This window comes from Hydra vulgaris, chromosome 01 (assembly GCF_038396675.1).
Source record: "Hydra vulgaris chromosome 01, alternate assembly HydraT2T_AEP".
In the NCBI taxonomy this organism is placed as follows: domain Eukaryota; kingdom Metazoa; phylum Cnidaria; class Hydrozoa; order Anthoathecata; family Hydridae; genus Hydra; species Hydra vulgaris.
In genome coordinates this window covers 16,255,160-16,274,828 of record NC_088920.1, presented here as the reverse complement: position 1 = coordinate 16,274,828, position 19,669 = coordinate 16,255,160, and the positions used below count along the sequence as shown (strand labels likewise).

General features: G+C 27.6%; 1 protein-coding gene across 2 annotated transcripts in view; it reads right to left on the bottom strand.

Annotated features, from left to right (window-relative positions):
• The window catches only part of LOC136075141 (NACHT, LRR and PYD domains-containing protein 3-like), a 45,167-nt gene that overhangs the window by 5,723 nt on the left and 19,775 nt on the right, over positions 1 to 19,669 (bottom strand). The window contains exon 4 of one of the 2 annotated variants that reach the window (XM_065787480.1): positions 2,457 to 2,528. The exons of the other annotated variant lie outside the window; for it this stretch is intronic. Within the exon in view, the coding sequence (XP_065643552.1) occupies positions 2,457 to 2,528 (72 nt within the window). The remainder of the gene's footprint in view (positions 1 to 2,456; positions 2,529 to 19,669) is intronic. 2 annotated transcript variants of the gene reach the window in all.

Here is a 19,669-nt window from a genome sequence, read left to right as displayed (position 1 = left end):
GGTATCATCATTATCATATTCCAGGCGGTCATTCAAGCAAGGTCTGCAAGCTTCTTTTTGGTTCAGTTTTGAATTTTTAAAAATATTTTAAGCAGGTTTTGTTTTATTTTTTATAGCAATTGGAAAGTGTAAAATTATTTCAACTTATTTTATTGATATTTTTTGTCATTAGAAGAATTAATAAAAACTATTCACTATTCAGTTTTATTTTAAGGTGGAACTTTATTTATGTATTTAACACAAAAAGTTTAATAAAATAAGACTGTTATATGAGGACATGTAAGTTTATATACATAAATTTAAATAGATTTCAGTGATATTAGGCATAAATAAGTATTAGAAGAAGTACTATCAACTTAAAAATAATTGCTACTTTAGTAAAATGATTAGAAATAGGCAAGCTGAAATTAATTGTCATCAAAATGTTAAAAATGCTGCTTGGCAAGAAGAAATAAACTTATACCTATATTAAAACATCATAGTTAGATGAGTTGAAAGTAATTATCCCATGAGTGAAAGAGATGAACCTAGTCAAGATAAGATTTATCATTCTCAAGATGTAGAAAATGCTGCTAGACAAGGAAAAATGTATTATATAGCAAGAAGTAATACTATTCTAGATTATAATTAATTAGGAGAAATGAACAAGATCTGTCAGCATTGCTGTGCTAAAAAATCTCTTAATGAAACATATTTTTTATGTTGCCACAATGAAAAGAAATCATGTTAAACTATCTCAGTTTTACAATTATGAACCTTCAATAAGACAAAACTTCTGTTCAATAATTTATAGCAAAAAACGATTTCAGCAATATGCTGCTAATTCATATACTAAAAATGAAGAGCAGTGTCATGCTTTCATAGAAATAACCAAAGCAAACTGAAAAGCATGCAATGATGCCTTACATGAAGATGTAAGCAACCTTGGTAACAATCATAACGCTAGACCAGGGTTCATTATATTTTTTTATTTATTTAGAAAGTCTTAAAAAAAACTTTGAAAATGCTATGACTATAATTAAAAAGAAAAAGTAAAAAAAAGATCTGGTAACCAAATCTTTTTATTACTTTTGCCTGCAACCCAATATAATGGTTCGTGGTAAAATAAGTACACAAATTTATTTTCAAATGTTGTTAATTGATAGTTTATGATAAGTATATTTTTATGTGTAATAAAGTAAATGTTCATAACTTATAAAATGTAATATGTTCAAATGTTTATATTCTGTTTTCTTTTTTATGTTTTAAAAGTGGTGTTACTTAGCAGTGTGTAAAGCAAGATTTTTACCCTTTCCAGTCAAGAGATGTTACTAAGATGTGGTATTACTTGGCACCATTTTGGGTGGTCTTAACTTCTGTAAATTATTTTTAAGACTTAAATTAATTAAGACTAAGTATAAACTTGCTATAATTAATATCAAAATAAAAATAGAATTTGTTAAGCTACATGCTTTTTTCTTTTTTTTTTTTTTTCTTTTTTTAAAGTTAGCAATTATAATTTCTTGGACTTATCAGATGAGTGCTAATATTTATACTCTATTTGAAACCTAATATTTATACTTTATTTGAAAAGTGCTCATATTTATACTTTATTTAAATGGTTTATTGTGCTAAAAATATTTTGTGCTAATAATTGATAATGACCATGTTATTTATGTTTTATTTTTTTTTCATTAAAAACAATAACTTATGTTATGACTATAATAATTTATTGTAACTTTTTTTTTAACACAGTGTCTTTGAAACACAGCCTGTCTCCTCTCTGCTTAACAAAATTTGATTTGTAAAGGGGAGCATTATTGGAATACTCTGTTAATACTAAGCTCTTATGTATTTTTAGATACCATAACTGATAATGACCATGTTTAAAAAACCTTTTTAAAGAGTCAGTAATTCATGAACGCAATAATAAATATGTAAAATAATGCTTTTGTAGTTTAAGATGATCTTTTTTTTTCTTTCGATTTTTTTTTAGGCTTTGGTAAGTTGTACTTGGTTTTCCTTCTCTCGTGCTAACTGTTATTAAAAAAAACCTAATAAATTAAGTTATATTGTCTTTATGAAATTCCAAGACAAATAAAAGCAAGCAAAACCAAAAAGACAATATTATATTGACAGGGATACCACTGTCTTAATTTTTATGGAGGAAAGCACAATGCTAAAATAACAAAAGCTTTTATAGTGTTTTATAACCTAAAAACCGGAAAAATTATCTATTTATTACTAACCCGTATTTTGGGTTGCTTACTGCTAGTAAATGACAATCCCGTATTATTTAATCAAATTAAACAAATTATGGGTACCAATACATACATTTTTTATTTTTTGAACAACTCTGCACTGCTCCAGTTATTTTCAGTTAAGGTTAACTTTACTTTAGACTTTACTTTTTTAACCACACTTTTCAAAAGGTTTACATGAAACTGTTAACAACGAATAAAAGGAAATAAAAAAACCTTTATTTTGTCTTTCTTTCTTTTCTTTTGTTTCTTTCTTTTTCTTACTTTTCTTTTGTCTTGATTTTTTCCCTATAAATTTAAACATTCAAAAAATGAGGGGGTCCTGAACTTTACTTGGCTGTATTTTTCTTAACTAATGGCAAAAGTCAACTAAAACTTAGAGAAATTAGTCTCAATAAATTGCATCGATTGTTTAATAGTTTGTTTAAAGTAAACAAATTGTTAGAATATTCAAATTAAAATAAAGTAATATAATATACTAAACAAAATTTTCTCTCACGATGAGTCTGCAAAAAGCAAGATTTCATTCAGAAAATAGGAGCTTGATCTGTTTCTGGTGTTTCAGTAAAGACATAAAAATATCTATCTTTAGGGAAATAGAAAAAAAACATATATATATAGTAAAATAAAAAAATATAAAGGAAAAACAAGAAGAAGAGAAGAATGTTTAATATGTGTGTTTTTATTATTTATTTTTTTTCTTGAAGATATTTCTTTATAAAAACTTTATTTAAGAACAATCATTTTAAACAACAATCAGATTAAAGGCTATGTGGATCCTGGTTCAGTCTGAATATAAATTCTCATAGGTTTGCAGTTTGCAGAGTTTGTTTTAAAAAAGAAAGGTAAAGCTATCAGTAAGGTTGAGTAGACTTGCTGGATAAATAATCATAATCAAGTTAAAAAGTCAGAAAAACAGAGTTGAAAACTTGAGAAAGAAGATAATGCTCTTCCGCTTAGAGTATACCTATTACATATAGGGCAAAAAAGAGGTGAAACAAACATGACCTAGAAGATAAACAACATTGGAAGACCTGGAATATAGGAGAATACCTTTGCTGAAGTTGCAAACAGGTCATGCTATTCGAATAGAATAAACAATATGATAATAAATCAATTTATAAACAAGAAAAAGACTTTTTTAAAAAAGGTATTGTTTAATTGTACTGAACCATCTTTGTTAATAACAAATTTGTTCATTATAAGAAAAATTAATCTTTTTAAATCTGTTATACATTTTGATATCGATGAAGGACAGAGGTCTCTAAAGATAGTGATGAGTTTGTCTAAAGATAGTGATGAGTTTGATCAGCATTAGATTTACAACCAAGGAATCAAAAGTACACTGTGGTAGCAAAGTGATCATACTAGGCTTATTTGAAAACATAGAACCATTGAAATATAAAAAATACTCTTTCCATTCAATCAATTGAAGGTAACCTTGGCTTCTGATTTCAACATCATACTTGATTATCTGTAAATACCTTTTTTTCTTATTTTTATTTGAGCAATGTAAATTTTTTCTTAATTTTAATTTGATAAGCAATGCAAAACCAATAACTTTTTTTCAAAAATATAAGGTCATGATGGAAAATAATTGAAGATCATGCTTGGTATTACATCAGTGCAAATCTGTGGTAGTTCATAAAATTACATCAGTAAAAATTTACATTACATCAGTAAAATTACATCAGTGCATCTGTGGTAGTTTATAAAAACATAAAAAAAGACACGGAACAGATTTGTTATGTCTGACAAAAATGTCCATCACTGTGAAAAATTAAGAACTATGATTGCTTACTACATTCTAATAAACTGTAATGAGATTTTACGAGAATATTTTTAGAATGTAAAAGTCCAATTATTAATATTAGCTATTATTACGAAAATATGAATTAAAAAGAAAACATTTTGTAAAAAAACACAGCAATTGGACCACAGGGGCAGAATTGCTGATAAATAACCCCTACTGCATTCACTTGGTTAAGGAAAATAAAAATAAAAAAACTTGAATCCAATCATTAATTAAAATTTGTTTTTAAATTTTATTATATATTATGGCACTCAAAATATAAATAGATGCTAAAAATAGATGGTAGACATAGAATGAACAATCATAAATTACAGCCAATGGATAATCTATTTTTTTATTAATTCATAAATTGCTATAAAATTATTTATAAAACTATTTCAGGCCACAACACAAAGTAAGGAAATGCTATTTTATTGATTGATTATCTGGTTTTAATAAATATTGCAAGTATAAAATATTCAATAATGAATTATGAATGTTAAACAATTAGAAACCTTATTCATAACTGATAAAATTATGTTTTATTGTGGTTGGCTATTGAAATAAAAAGTTATTTGAGGTTAGCCATTTGTGTGAAGTTGCAATGTTGCTTCTTCTATAAACTATAACAGACTTGGTAAATCCTCTTAACTTAGATAAACATAACAACAATAAAATAAGGTAACATATAAAAATGCAACTGAATGAAGTTAAACAATTATTTAATGATAAATAGCTAAATACTTAATGAAAAAAATTAATAAATTTTTATAGTAGTTACAAAGAAGAAAAAATTATTCTTTTATTTAAAAGAATAACTTTTTATTGTACATCAAGTGTTAATGTTATTGTAATTATATTGATGAAAGTTCTTGTTTTGTTTTAAAGTTAATTTATTTTATTTGAAGAAAAGAAACTTTTTCGTCCGCATTTATGCATTATTCGGCAAATTTTTTGACATTCCTTTTAATCCCACCCATAAAGTCCGATAGGAGAGAGACCTTTTGATTGGGGAGGCTAAGTCATTTTATTTAATATTTGATTGTTTTCAAACTAAGTTAAATAACTTAAACAACACGGTTTTTGAAAAATATGTTTAGATTTAAGGTTTAAGTCATTTTTTTTGAAAAAATGAACAGCCTCTTATTAACTTATCTTTCAGAAGATGTAACATAATTTTTTAAATGTACAAGTAAACTACTTTTGTCATTACTCCCTCAATTTTTACAAAGTCACGTGTGGGATTCCAAAACACCATAAGACTACATCTACGATGTTTTACAGTCAATTATACACATTATTTTATCATAATATCAACGATTTTTTTCCAGACAAACAATCTTTGAAACCAAAGATTTAAAACTTTGACATGTCAGTCCGTGTTTATTGTCATTAATGGTCCATTTTTTAGTATAGTTTTGCATACTTTGGCATATTTATTATTCTTATAGTTTTTTTCAAAGCATTTTATCCAAAAAACTTATAAACCATCTAATTGTGCAAAAATAAGCATAAAAATAGTTAAATTAAAAAGAGAAAAAGTTAATGCCACTTGAATACTTATGAACGGTAGTGTATATTTTTCTTATACATATGTATTTTTTTATAAACTGATTTATCTAGGGGCTAACGATTCAGTACAAACACGCACCACAGCGCTATATATATATGTGTGTGTGTGTGTGTATATATATATATATATATATATATATATAAATTATGTTAGTGTATTCTATAAACAGAGCGCTCAATGTTCTTAAAGTCTTCCTGATGAACCAACTGATGATGAAACACAGTGTTGAAGAGAACAAAAATTAGATAAATGTTATTTACTAATTTATATAAATATATGTATATATATATATATATATATATATATATATATATATATATATATATATATATATATATATATGTTATTATTTTCATTGTAATTTAATAGCACTCAATTAAACGCCTTCCTGTGAAGGCGTTTGATTGAAAGAGTGCGCATACCATGATTGGTACTTTTAACTTTAACACTCAAAAAATATTTACTTTTGAAAAATATTTGAAGTTAGGTTCTGCTGGTCAATTTTCTTATGTTTTTGACCATATGAAGCTTAGAACTAATTCCCTTTATCTTTGAATTAATCATTTATTTAGGTAATTTTCAGCATAAAAATATTTGTTTTGTCATAAATATATCGTTTACCTAACGCTTTGCCAATTTTTCTACTATTATCAGCTTCGAAACACTCTTAATCAACTCAATTCCTCAAAGAACATAAATTATATCAATAAGAATTTCCAAATTTCATCCTAAATTATAACAACTAAAGGGGCATTTTACCATAAATGTGGGTAATTTGTTGTTTTCAAAGTTAATGACGTACTTGAGCAACTATATGTTTATGTAAGCCAAATTCGAACCACGATTTTTGAGCAGCTTTGTTAATTAAAAGGTTAAAGAAAAAGTTATGCAATAAGTACATGTGTACTTATTGTATAGAATTTTAAGTGTAAAGTTATAGATGATGACTCAAAACACTCGTGATAAAGTTGGATGAAAATAAACAAAACTAATTGGCACCGCAAAAACATTATTAGAGTAAGAACAACCAACTTTAATTGTTCTGACTCTAATAATGTTTGATTTGATTTATTAAAAATTGTTTCTTGATAACCATTAAACGCCAAAGCATTATGTAAAAAGATGCAGCTTTGTAAAAAACACCTTTGTCGGATGAAATATTGCTAATTCGTTTGGATAACATCGTTGGCATGGATTTGATAGTATGGAGGGCGTTTAGAATAAACGATAATGTACAGTTGGTGGTCAACTGGTTTTCTGTATGGCCAAAAGGAGCAATCTGATCAATTTAACATAACATCTAAAAATTTACAATCATTAAGTTTGATTTTACTGTTAACTTTAGATTGAATGTGGGATATTTAAGAAAGTGGAATGTATAAATCCTATTATAACATGGAAAATTATTGATCGCATAATATCAAAATTAAAATTTATAAACATAAGAAATGAGCTGGTATCAAAATGTCTCCATGAAAACAAACTTTTTATAAACAACTTTAACATCTTCAAAGCAGACATTGCATAGTATTTTTGCAATTAAATTTTTTTGTCGTTAAGATTATTTGTTGTATCTGATAATCGCCGAAAGTGTGAAACTTGGAGTCAAGTTTCTTTAGCTACTACAGTGGTCGGCCATCACATTAGGACCACACAGCTTTTTACAATTTTTTTCAAATAGATTGCTTAAACCCACATATGATAAAATAAATATGATATTTTTTGTCAGATGTCAAGTTATTTCTATTCTTAGTTATATTTAATAAAAATTTAATCAATTGGCAATTCTGGCTGTCACCAATCACCTGTCATAGTCAAATTGGACAATTTAAAGTTATTTTTAGTTGTTAGTTTGAGTTATTTTAATTTGGGTTATTTTAATTTAAAGCATCTGTACTTTATTTAATTTTTTTTTTTAACTTAATAATAATCATTAAGTCATAATCATTAAATAAATTTCATGTTTTTTTTTTTGTTTATGTAAAGACACCTAAGTCTAGTCATTTTTTTTTAAGTTTTTTTTTTTAAATTTTCAGCTATGGGTAAAAAATGTGATACAACACCAACAATAATTAGTCATATCAGATGACTTTTGCAAAATACGAAATATTCTCAGCAAAAAATTGCACAAATTGTAAGGGTTTCTCACCAAACCATAGTGAGAAAAAAAATTGATACAGCCGAGTGTCAAAAAAAAAAAGATACAGGGGAGACCACCTTCTAAACGCAAGGCAACACCAAAGGCGGACCGTATAATCCAAATGATCTGCCTGGAAAACAGAAAAAATCTACAAAACACATTGACTAAGCTTATCCATGAAACTGGTATTTGTTTCAGACCGGACCATTCACAGAAGGCTGAACAAAGAGGGATTAATGCGTCATCATCAACAGCTTTTGTTCGTTGTAAAACGAACAAAAAGCTTCATCCTGACTGTAGTGTGGAAACAGCCAACCATCCAGTTTCAGTAATGATCTGGTCAGTCATTTGTGGGCACAACAAGGAAACTCACATGATCTTAACCTCAGAGAAAAAATTTGAGAAATAGTAAAGTGAGAGAATGGAAAAGAAATTCTTAACAACAAGCAAGATCTTATGGAAGAGATTTTCAGGATCTGGCACAATAACCCAGAGTTGACAGAAACTATAAAAAATCTAATTGTAAGCATGCCACAACGCATCGAAGCAGTTATTGCAAATAAAGGTGGTTTTACAAAATACTACTATTTTATAAATATTTAATATAATTTATTGTAATAACCAAAATATGTTTAAACTTATTTAAAAAAAAAATCTAAAATTTCTCTTTAGCACCAAAAATGTAAATATTTTCATAAGCAAGACAAATTTTCTAATTTTTGAAACCAATTTTTTAGTAAAAAACAATACATGTTTTGATTAACACTTGTCATCTTCAGTTAAAATTATATAATTAAAATTTCTTTAAGTACCTATAAAAATGTTAAAAAAAAAAAACAATACAAATAATAATTATTCTTGTGCTAACTAATAATAAAAAAATTACAAAAATACAATAAAATCAATTAAAAAGTTCATCATGTCATACAAAAAAATGCGCAGGATGTAACTCCTGTTATATGGGCGAAACTACTTGCCATCTCAAGACCCGGATATCTGAACATTACAAGAGAGACAAAAAGTCTCATATCTTTAAACATCTCTGTGCTAATTAAATTAAAAATTGTTTCATGCAATAAATGATAAGTCTTTTAAAGTGTTTTTCTTTGTTTCTTTTAATCTGTGATAATATTTTAAAGTATGTTTCTGTGTTAAATTCAGCATCTAACAAATTTGAGCTAAAACTTAAAGAAAGTATGTTTATAGAATAGTTAAAAGCTGGTATGAATAAACAGGTTAACCATGTACAAAGGACACTTTCTGTTTAGCTGCTATTTTTTACACATATTTTGTATCTTTTTAACCTACTCTTTTTTTATTACTTATTTCTTTTTTATGACATGATAAACTTTTTCATTAATCTTATTGTATTTTTGTAATTAGTTTGAACAAGAATAATTATAATTTGTATTAATTTTTTTAAAGACCTTTGTAGATATTTTAACAGTTTAAATATTTAATTTTAACTGAAGATAATTAGTGTTAGTCAAAACATGTATTGTTTTTTTTTAATAATAAAATGGTTTTAAAAATTAGAAAACTTGTCGTGTTTATGAATATATTTATATGAAAAATTGTGGACACTACGAAAAATTATGTTTCTCATCACTTCGTGCCAAAAAAAACTCAATCAAAACAATCACGTTACGTGTTCTTGCATTGTTTATGTATACTGTTACCTTGAATTTTTAAAAAATTGTGCGAAAATTTTTTGACATTTTAAAAAACTTTGGTAGATGCTAGCAGAATGCAAGTGTTTAATTATGATTCTGCTTTGGTTTCTGTTTTAGAAATACATCGAAGATTGCTCATTAGATTCCTCCGGTACAAACTGTGGAAGAAAACATATCTTGTCAAAACGAGATTTGTGAGTGTTGGAGCTTACGGTACGAAGATCTCCCGCAAAGTCAAGCAAATGCTTACAACATGAACTTCGGAGCAGAGAAATCAATGCAGCCACCTTAACTATCTGTGAGAATTTAATCAGCATAGGATTGGTGTCACGTATAGCCCCCAGAAAGCCCTGCTAACTGACAGACATTGGAAGCTACGACTGGCTTTTGCAAAGAAGTTCATGGGGAAGAATGCAGACTTTTGGAGAAATGTGTTATTCACATGAGACCAGAATCTGCATTAGGAATGACAGTGGGAAAATTAGGTTGAGGAGAAAAAGTGGGGAAAGATTTAAATTTGCGATGCCCACTGTAAAGCATCCTGCTGCTGTACTTGAAAGTGTTAGAGGGTCAGGTCAGTAGGTCAACTAGACTTCTTTTTGGGGCTAATCAGGAGTTTTGGCTTCAAGATGATGGTGCACCCTGCCATAGGGCTAAGGTGGTTCAAGACTTTATTAAGGGTAAAGGTTGGCAGACTTTGAAAATATCTGGTCAGTATTAAAAAGGAAGGTATGGATACACATTTAGGAACACCACTGAACTCAAGGCCAGAATTATTAGAGTTTGGAATCATGAACTATCACTTAATTTTTTTTGAAAAATTAGCATTGTCAATGACTGTTAGGCTTAAAGCTATTACAGGGCCAAAGGCTATTCAATAGACTACTAATTGATGTTTTTTTATACATGGACTTTACTTAACTGTATTATTACTGTGTTTTGTGTTCAATAGTGTATGCATTGATTAATGAAATCCTTAGATCAGTTACCATTTTTACAAAATTCAAGGGCGTCATCAATTTTTCCGACAGTAGTGTGTATATATATACACATATTTATACATAGATATATATATATATATATATATATATATATATATATATATATATATATACATATATATATATATATATATATATATATATATATATATATATATATATATATATATATATCTATATATATATATGTATGTCTATATACATATATATATATATATATACATATATATATATCTATATATATATATATATATATATATATATTTATATATATATATATATATATATATATATATATATATATATATATATATATATATATATATATATATATATATATGTATAGATCTATAGTTTGTTGTCTTTGGGAAGAGCGGAAGGAAAAAAGTGATTCTTACGCCAACACATACATCACTTTTAATTACTTTTGACTTTCGACCAGAATGTTTTTTAAAACATTCTGAATGTTTTTTAACAATATAAACAATGTTTTTATTTTTTTTATTATAATGTTTTAATTTTTGTTTTTTTTAATAAAATGTTTTTATTTTTATTTTTTTTTACTGTAAATCATGCACAGAGTGCCGCCACATTGACTATATTATAGCCTGACTCGCTAGGGAGTGCTGCTATATCGACTGACAAATAGCCTGACTCACAACGGAGTGCTGCTACATCTACTACCTTTTAGCCTGACTCGCAAGGAAGTGCTGCTACATTGACTCAGGGTTTGGTTGGGGCAGGCAGTCTATCAATTACTAAAAAAAAAAATCCGGTCTTGCATTTTAACTTTTACTTTTTGTCAACAAAATATGGAAGAAAACTTTCAGACAACATATAAGTGTATATATATATACATATATATATGTTTATATACATACATATATATATATATATATATATATATATATATATATATATATATATATATATATATATATATATATATTTATATATATATATATAAATATATATATGTATATATACATATATGTATATATATATACATCTCAGAATTTGTTCATTTTACTGCGAAAATTTCAGTAAAAAAATACTCATGGGCTCTAGAGATATCGTCAGTTTAAATAATGCTGACTCAGCATTTTAGTGATTTTCTAAAGCGACTACAAAGCAACTTTGACATATAGTATCTTCACAATGGCTAGGGGAAATTTTCTAAAATTTGGTACCTTAGATTTTTACTTGCGTAATCCAAAAAGAGCACCCTCAATTGTCATTGTCTCAGGAAATGCCTTGTTTATCAAATTTTATTAAATCAAAATTATTGACTTGTGAATTCATGATTTTTGGAGGTAAAATGAAGGCAATGGCCCAAAATCCCGAATAAAAAATTTAATTGTATATTGTTATTTTATCTTAGGTCTACTAAAAAAAGTTAGATTCATCAATTGTTTCACTAATACTTGGTCAAAATTTGCATTTAAAAATTGCGTCTTTTTAGAAATATTTATATTTTGTAAGGAAAGCAATTGAAATGTTCTTTAAAACATTTATTTGAATAAAACATCAAATAGTGTTATTTATTGATTAGTTAAGGACGTTAATAGTCATAGGCCAAGGGAGGGGCAGGGGGCCTCTGACCATTTCTGCTTCCCCACTCCCTCCCCCTCATCTCCCTGGATTTTTTTTTTTTTAGCATCAAAAGATAATCATCCAGACCATGACACCCTTACGTCTCAGAATTTGTTTATTTTTACACCACTTGCAGTCCATATCAAAAAAATATTAACTGCGAAAAATTTAGTCAAAAATACTTATGGGTTCCAGAGATATCGTCACTTGAAATAATGCTGACTCAGCATTTTAGTGATTTTCTGAAGTGACTACAAAGCAACTTTGACATACAGTATCTTCATAATGGCTTGGGGAAATTTCCTAAAATTTGGTACTCTAATAGATTTTAACTTGAGAAATCCAAAAATAGCACTCTTAAGACTCGATTATCTCAAGAAATGCCTCATTTATCCAATTTTGTTCAAAATTATTGACTTGTAAATTAGTGATTTTTGGAGGTAAAATGAAGACTGTGGCCCAAAATCCCGAGTAAAAAGTTTAATTGTATATCATTATTTCATCAGAGGTCTACTGAAAAAAATTAGATTCATCAATTGTCTCTCTAATACGTGATCAAAATTTGCATTTAAAAATGGTGTCTTTTTAGAAAAATTTAAATTTAGTAACAAAAGCAATTAAAATATTTTTTAAAACATTTATTTGAATAAAACATCAAATAGTGTCATTTATTGACTAGTTTAGGACATTTATAGTCATGGGCCAAAGGAGATCCCCTCCCCTCCCACGGGAGGCCCCTACGCCCCTCCCCTAATCTCCCTAGATTTTTTTTTTTTTTGCATAAAATGAATAAATAATGCAAAAACATACAATTTAATTTTAATTTTGATAAAAAAAAAATTTTCATTATTTCAAATTGGTGACTTAAAACCTCCTTTTATATAAAAAACAAACCTAAGTTTTGTTTTGTTCTTTTTAAAGGTATTTACTTGTTTGTATTTTCTTAAAGAATTACTTTTAATTTTATAGTTTTTATATTATTTTGTTAGGTAATAAATAATAAAAATAATTAATATGGAGAAATGTGAAATTGGAAAAAGTCTTAACATTCATTGACACAAAACTGGATTTTCAAGAAAACAAGGTTTTGTTTAATTTAAAGACCTTCCTTGAGAAAAACAAGAAGAAATAATATGGCAAGCAAATTTAAAGGAAAAATATAGTTCAATAAGAATTATATGTTGTTATCATGAGCAATTCTATGGGAAATATTTTGAGGGAAAAATTACAAAGTGTTGCAATCCTTTTGGAACACACAAGGAAAGTAAAAAAATTGCTATAAAAGGTAATCTTACCTTATTTACAACAGAATTGATATGGAAATTAAAAGAAAACAATTTATTATTTATAAAATGTTTGATACTTTCAGTTATTTTAACCACGTAAAACTAAATTTGTTTTTTAGGTAATATAAAGATTTCCATAGACATGGCAAACTATTTGCAAAAAAATGTTTATGTAACCCCAGGTTGGAAATTCTGCAGTAAATGTTACAAAAAAGCAATAGAAACTGATGAAGATTTAAATTCACAGGAGGAATGGGAATCAAAAAGTGAGAAAAAAATAATGTTAGATACCACTATAGAATTGCTTGGAATTTCACCAGTCAAACTAAAAAGTCTTTCAAAACACAGCAAATTGCCTGTAGCAAAACAAAAGTTTGAGAACACTATTGACAGAGTTGCAAAAATGGTCTCATTAGCATATAATATTAAAGAAACTTTTTTAAGAACAGAAATAAAAAGCCCCATTTTAAACAACAACATTAACAATGACAATGATCTAGACATTTTAATGTATGAAATAAAAAATAAAATTTCAGAGACTGACTCTTATTGCCATAAGGTGCAAATGTTAACACTCGCACCAAAATCATGGACACGTAAAAAGATATCAAGCTACTTTGAAGTGTCTGAGTATCTTGTTCGAACAGCAAGAAAAGTTAAAAATGAGTATGGAATTCTATCATTACCCGGATAAAAAACTGGAAACCCACTTTCACCAGAAACAGTTAATTTAGTGATTAACTTTTATCAAAGTGATGAATTTTCAAGAATGATGCCAGGAAAAAAAGATTATGTAAGTATTAAGAAAAACCAACATGTTCAAAAAAGATTATTGCTACTCAATCTTAATGAATTACATGTTGCATTTAAAAAAGACTACCCTAACGTCAAAGTCAGTTTGTCAAAATTTTGTACCCTTAAACCTAAATGGTGTATTACAACTAATGCGTCAGGTACCCAAAATGTATGTGTTTGCATACATCACCAAAATACAAAATTTCTCATTGATGCCATTAGGTGAAATAAAAGTTATAAAGATTTCATGGCATTGATTGTTTGCTCTCTTGAAAATGCAGAATGTATGTTGTATCGATGTAACCAATGCCCTGGTATTGAAGTGTTAAAAAGTTTTTTAGTGCAGGAGTTTATGGACAATGAGCATGAAGAAGATGTAGTATTTAAGCAATGGCAGAGTACCGATCATACAACACTACTTTCACAGTCATTGCCACTAGATGAATTTAATGATTTATTATGTGACAGCATTGACAACCTTACCACTCATTCATATATTGCAAAAACACAAAGTAGATACTTAAAAAACTGTAAAGAAAATCTTAACCAAAACGAATGCTTAGTTTTAGGAGATTTTGCTGAAAACTATCAATATGTTGTTCAGGATGAGGTTCAAAGTTATCACTGGAGCAAAAGTCAATGCTCACTTTATACAATTGTACTTTATTTTATAGAGAACAAACTTCTCAAACATAAATCTTTTTGTTACCTTTCAGAAGATGTTGATCATGACACAGGATTTATTTACAAGACTCAGGAAGATATAACTTGATATATCAAAGAAAATCTACCTGATGTATCAAGTGTGAAATACTTTTCCGATGGTTGTGCAGCACAATTTAAAAATTTTAAAAATTTTATCAATCTTTGTCATCACAGTAAAGACTTTGATTTAAATGCTGAATGGGTATTTTTTGCTATCAGTCATGGTAAATCCCCCTGTGATGGTATTGGTGGGACTGTTAAAAGAGTAGTATGTCAAGAAAGTCTAAAACAAATAACTACTGGGCAGATTTTAGATGTTAATTTAATGTACTCCTTTTGTAAAGCCAAGATAAATGGAATTTATTTTAAGTTATTTTCAGAAGAAGAAATTGATCAAACACGAGCACAATTAGAAAAAAGATATTTAGGAGGAAGAACAGTTCCTGGCACAAGGATGTATCATCATTTTATTCTAATTGCTCCAAACACTATAAGTTATAAAAAAATAAGTACTGATGCATGCACTGAAATATTTGATATCATTCCAAAAAGCAAACATTATGTAGATATTTCATTAAATATTAAAAAATGGATTATATTGCATGTTTTTATGATGGATTTTGGTGGGTAGGGATTGCTGAAGATGTAAGTGAGCTTGATATAAAAGTCAGATTCATGCATCCACATGGACCAGGTAAAAACTTCTTTTGGCCAATGAGAACTGAAGAGTGTTGGGTGCTCAATTCTGAAGTTATATGCCTAATTTCTACACCGCGAACAATATCAGGTCGTACATACAACATATCTGATTTAGATTTGAAGAATATAAACTGTTGGTTACAAAAAAAAAATAATTATGTTTTAAATAATTTTGTTTTTATTTTATTTACCTATTTTGCATTTAAAATGTCTTTTATTTTTTTCAAAATCTTGAATTGTAGGCTGAGAAGGAGGGGTGGGGGTTTAAATAAATCACAAATCACTCCCATCTTATTATGTCAATGACTATATTAGTCTAAAACTACATAAAGATATCGATTGTCAAAATGTTTTAAAAACATAAAAATCGTAAAAAGATCTTTGAAATAAGAGGTAAGTATTTATCGATTTAAAGTAACGCAAATAAACTGTTTCTCAAACTTAAACTGAAAAAATATGTTTTTAAAATGTATTTTAACAATCAACTATTATTTATTCATTTTATGTAAAAAAAAAAAAAAAAAAAAATCTAGGGAGATGGGGGGCGGCGTGGGGGCCTCCGTGGGAGGGGAGAGCGTCTTCCTTGGCCCATGACTATAAATATCCTAAACTAGTCAATAAATAACACTATTTGATGGTTTATTCAAATAAATATTTTACAAAATATTTTAATTGTTTTTATTACAAAATTTAAATTTTTCTAAAAAGACACCATTTTTAAATGCAAATTTTGATCATGTATTAGAGAGACAATTGATGAATCTAATTTTTTTCAGTAGACCTAAAATGAAATAATGATAAACAATTAAACTTTTTACTCGGGATTTTGGGCCGCAGTCTTTATTTTACCTCCAAAAATCACTAATTTACAAGTCAATAATTTTGAACAAAATTGGACAAATGAGGCATTTTTTGACATAATCGAGTCTTGAGGTGCTATTTTTGGATTTCTCAAGTTAAAATCTATTAGAGTACCAAATTTTAGGAAATTTCCCCAAGCCATTATGAAGATACTGTATGTCAAAGTTGCTTTGTAGTTGCTTCAGAAAATCACTAAAATGCTGAGTCAGCATTATTTCAAGTGATGATATCTCTGGAACCCATTGGTATTTTTAACTAAAATTTTTGCAGTTATTATTTTTTTGATATGGACTGCAAGTGGTGTAAAAATAAACAAATTCTGAGACGTAAGGGTGTCGAAAATTATTTTTTTTGGATGATTCCATATATTTTTACCCAAATAATTATTAAAATTCAATTTAAAAAGTATTTTTGTAGTTTAAGTTTGAGAAACAATTTTTAATCATTATTTCAATTCAAATCAATGAATGCTTACCTCTTATTGTATCAAAAACAAGCAAATGTTTTGTTATGTTCTTTTTAAAGGTTGTACTTACCTTGTTTGTATTTTTTGAAAGCATGATTGTGAATTTTATTGTTATTGTATTTTTTTAGCAGGTAATATTATAAATAATAAACATATTTAATATGGAGAAATGTGACATTGGAAAAAGTCTTAACATTCATTGCCACAAAAACTGGATTTTCTTGAAAACAAGGTTTTGTTCAATTCAAAGATCTTTCTTGTGAAAAACAAGAAGTAATAATATGGCAAGCAAATTTAAAGGAAAAATATTGTTCAATAAGAGTTATATGTTGTTATCATGAGCAATTCTATGGAAAATGTTTTGAAAGAAAAATTACAAAGTGTTGCAATCCTTTTTGGAACACACATGGAAAGTAAAAAATATGCTATAAAAGGTAATCTAACATTCACTACAACAGAATTAATATGGAAATTAAAATGAAATAAAAACATTTTATTATTTATAAAAAATTTTATATTTTTAGTTATTTTAAAAACTTAAAACTAAATTTGTTTCTAAGGTAATACAGAGATTTCCCTAGACTTGATATTTTTGCAACAAAATAATGTTTATGTAACCCCAGGTAAAAAATTCTGCAGTAAATGTTACAAAAAAGCAGTAGAAACAGATGGAGATTTAAATTCACAGGAGGAATGGGAATCAAAAAGTGAGAAAAAAATTAAGTTAGATACCACTATAGAATTGCTTGGAATTTCACTGGTCAAACTAAAAAGTCTTTCAAAAGACAGCAAATTGCCTGCGGCAAAACAAAAGTTTAAGAACACTATTGACAGAGTTGCAAAAATGGTCTCATTAGCACATAACACTAAAGAAACTTCTTTAACAACAGAAATAAAAAGCCCTATTTCAAACAAAAGCATTAACAATGACCATGATCTAGACATTTTAATGTATGAAATAAAAAAAAAAGTTTCAGAGACTGACTCTTATTGCCATAAGGTGCAAATGTTAACACTCGCTCCAAAATCATGGACACGTACAAAGATATTAAGCTACTTTGAAGTGTCTTATTATCTTGTTCGAACTGCAAGAAAAATTAAAAAAATGAGCATGGAATTCTATCATTGCCAGAAAAAACAATTGGAAACCCACTTTCACCAGAAACATTTGTTCGATTTCATCAGAAACAAATTTTGTATGTGTTAGGAAAAACCAAATGTTCAAAAAAGACTATTGCTACTCAATCTTAATGAATTACATGTTGCATTTAAAAAAGGTTACCCAAACAAAGTCAGTTTGTCAAAGTTTTGTACTCTTAAACCTAAATGATGTATTGCAACTAATGCGTCAGGTACTCATAATGAATGTGTATGCATACATTACCAAAATACAAAATTTCTCATTGATGCCATTAGGTGGAATAAAAGTTTCATGGCATTGATTGTTTGTTCGCTTGAAAATGCAGAATGTATGTTGTATCGATGTAACCAAAATTCTGGTGTTGAAGCATTAAAAAGTTTTTTAGTGCAGGAGTTTATGGACCATGAGCTCGAAGAAGATGTAGTATTCAAGCAATGGCAGAGTACTGATCGTACAACATTACTATATTACAATCATTGCCACTAGATGAATTTAATGATTTATTATGCGACAGCATTGACAACCTTACCACTCATTCATATATTGCAAAAACACAAAGTAGATACTTGAAAAACTCTAAAGAAAATCTCAACCAAAACGAGTGCTTAATTTTAAGAGATTTTGCTGAAAATTATCAACATGTTGTTCAGGATGAGATTCAAAGTTATCACTGGGGTAAAAGTCAATGTTCACTTTTTACAATTGTACTTTATTTTATAGAGAAAAAAGTTCTTAAACAAAAATCATTTTGTTACCTTTCAGAAGATGTTAACCATGACACAGGACTTATTTACAAGACTCAGGAAGATATGAAAGTGTCAAGTGTGAAATACTTTTCAGATGGTTGTGCAGCACAATTTAAAAATTTTAAAAACTTAATCTATCTTTGTCATCACACTTTGATTTAAACGTTGAATGGGTATTTTTTGCCACGGGTCATGGTAAATCCCCCTGTGATGGTATTGGTGGGACTGTATGTCAAGAAAGTCTAAAACATATAACTACTGGGCAGATTTTAGATGTTAATTTAATGTACTGCTTTTGCAAAGCCAAGATAAATGGAATTTGTTTCAAATTATTTTCTAAAGATGAAATCGACTTAACACGAGCACAATTCAAAAAAAGATATTTAGGTGAAAGAACAGTTCCTTGCACAAGGACATATCATTTTATTCCAATTGCTTTAAACACTATAAGTTATAAAAAAACAAGTATTGATACATGTATTGAAATATTTGATATCATTTCAAAAAGCAAATATAATAAAAAGATTTCATTAAACATTAAAAAATGGATTATATTGCATGTTTTTATGACGGATTTTGGTGGAAAAGGATTGCTGAAGATGTAAGTGAGCTTGATATAAAAGTCAGATTCATGCATCCACCTGGACCAGGTAAAAACTTCTTTTGGCCAAAATTTTTGGCAAACCAATCAATAAATAACACTATTTGATGTTTTATTCAAATAAATGTTTTAAAAAACATTTCAATTGCTTTCGTTACAAAATTTAAATATTTCTAAAAAGAGGCAATTTTTAAACGCAAATTTTGACCAAGTATTAGTGAGACAATTGATGAAATTAACTTTTTTTAGTAGACTTAAGATAATATAATGATATACAATTAAACTTTTTATTCAGGATTTTGGGCCAGAGCCTTCATTTTACCTCCAAAAATCACGAATTTACAAGTCAATAATTGG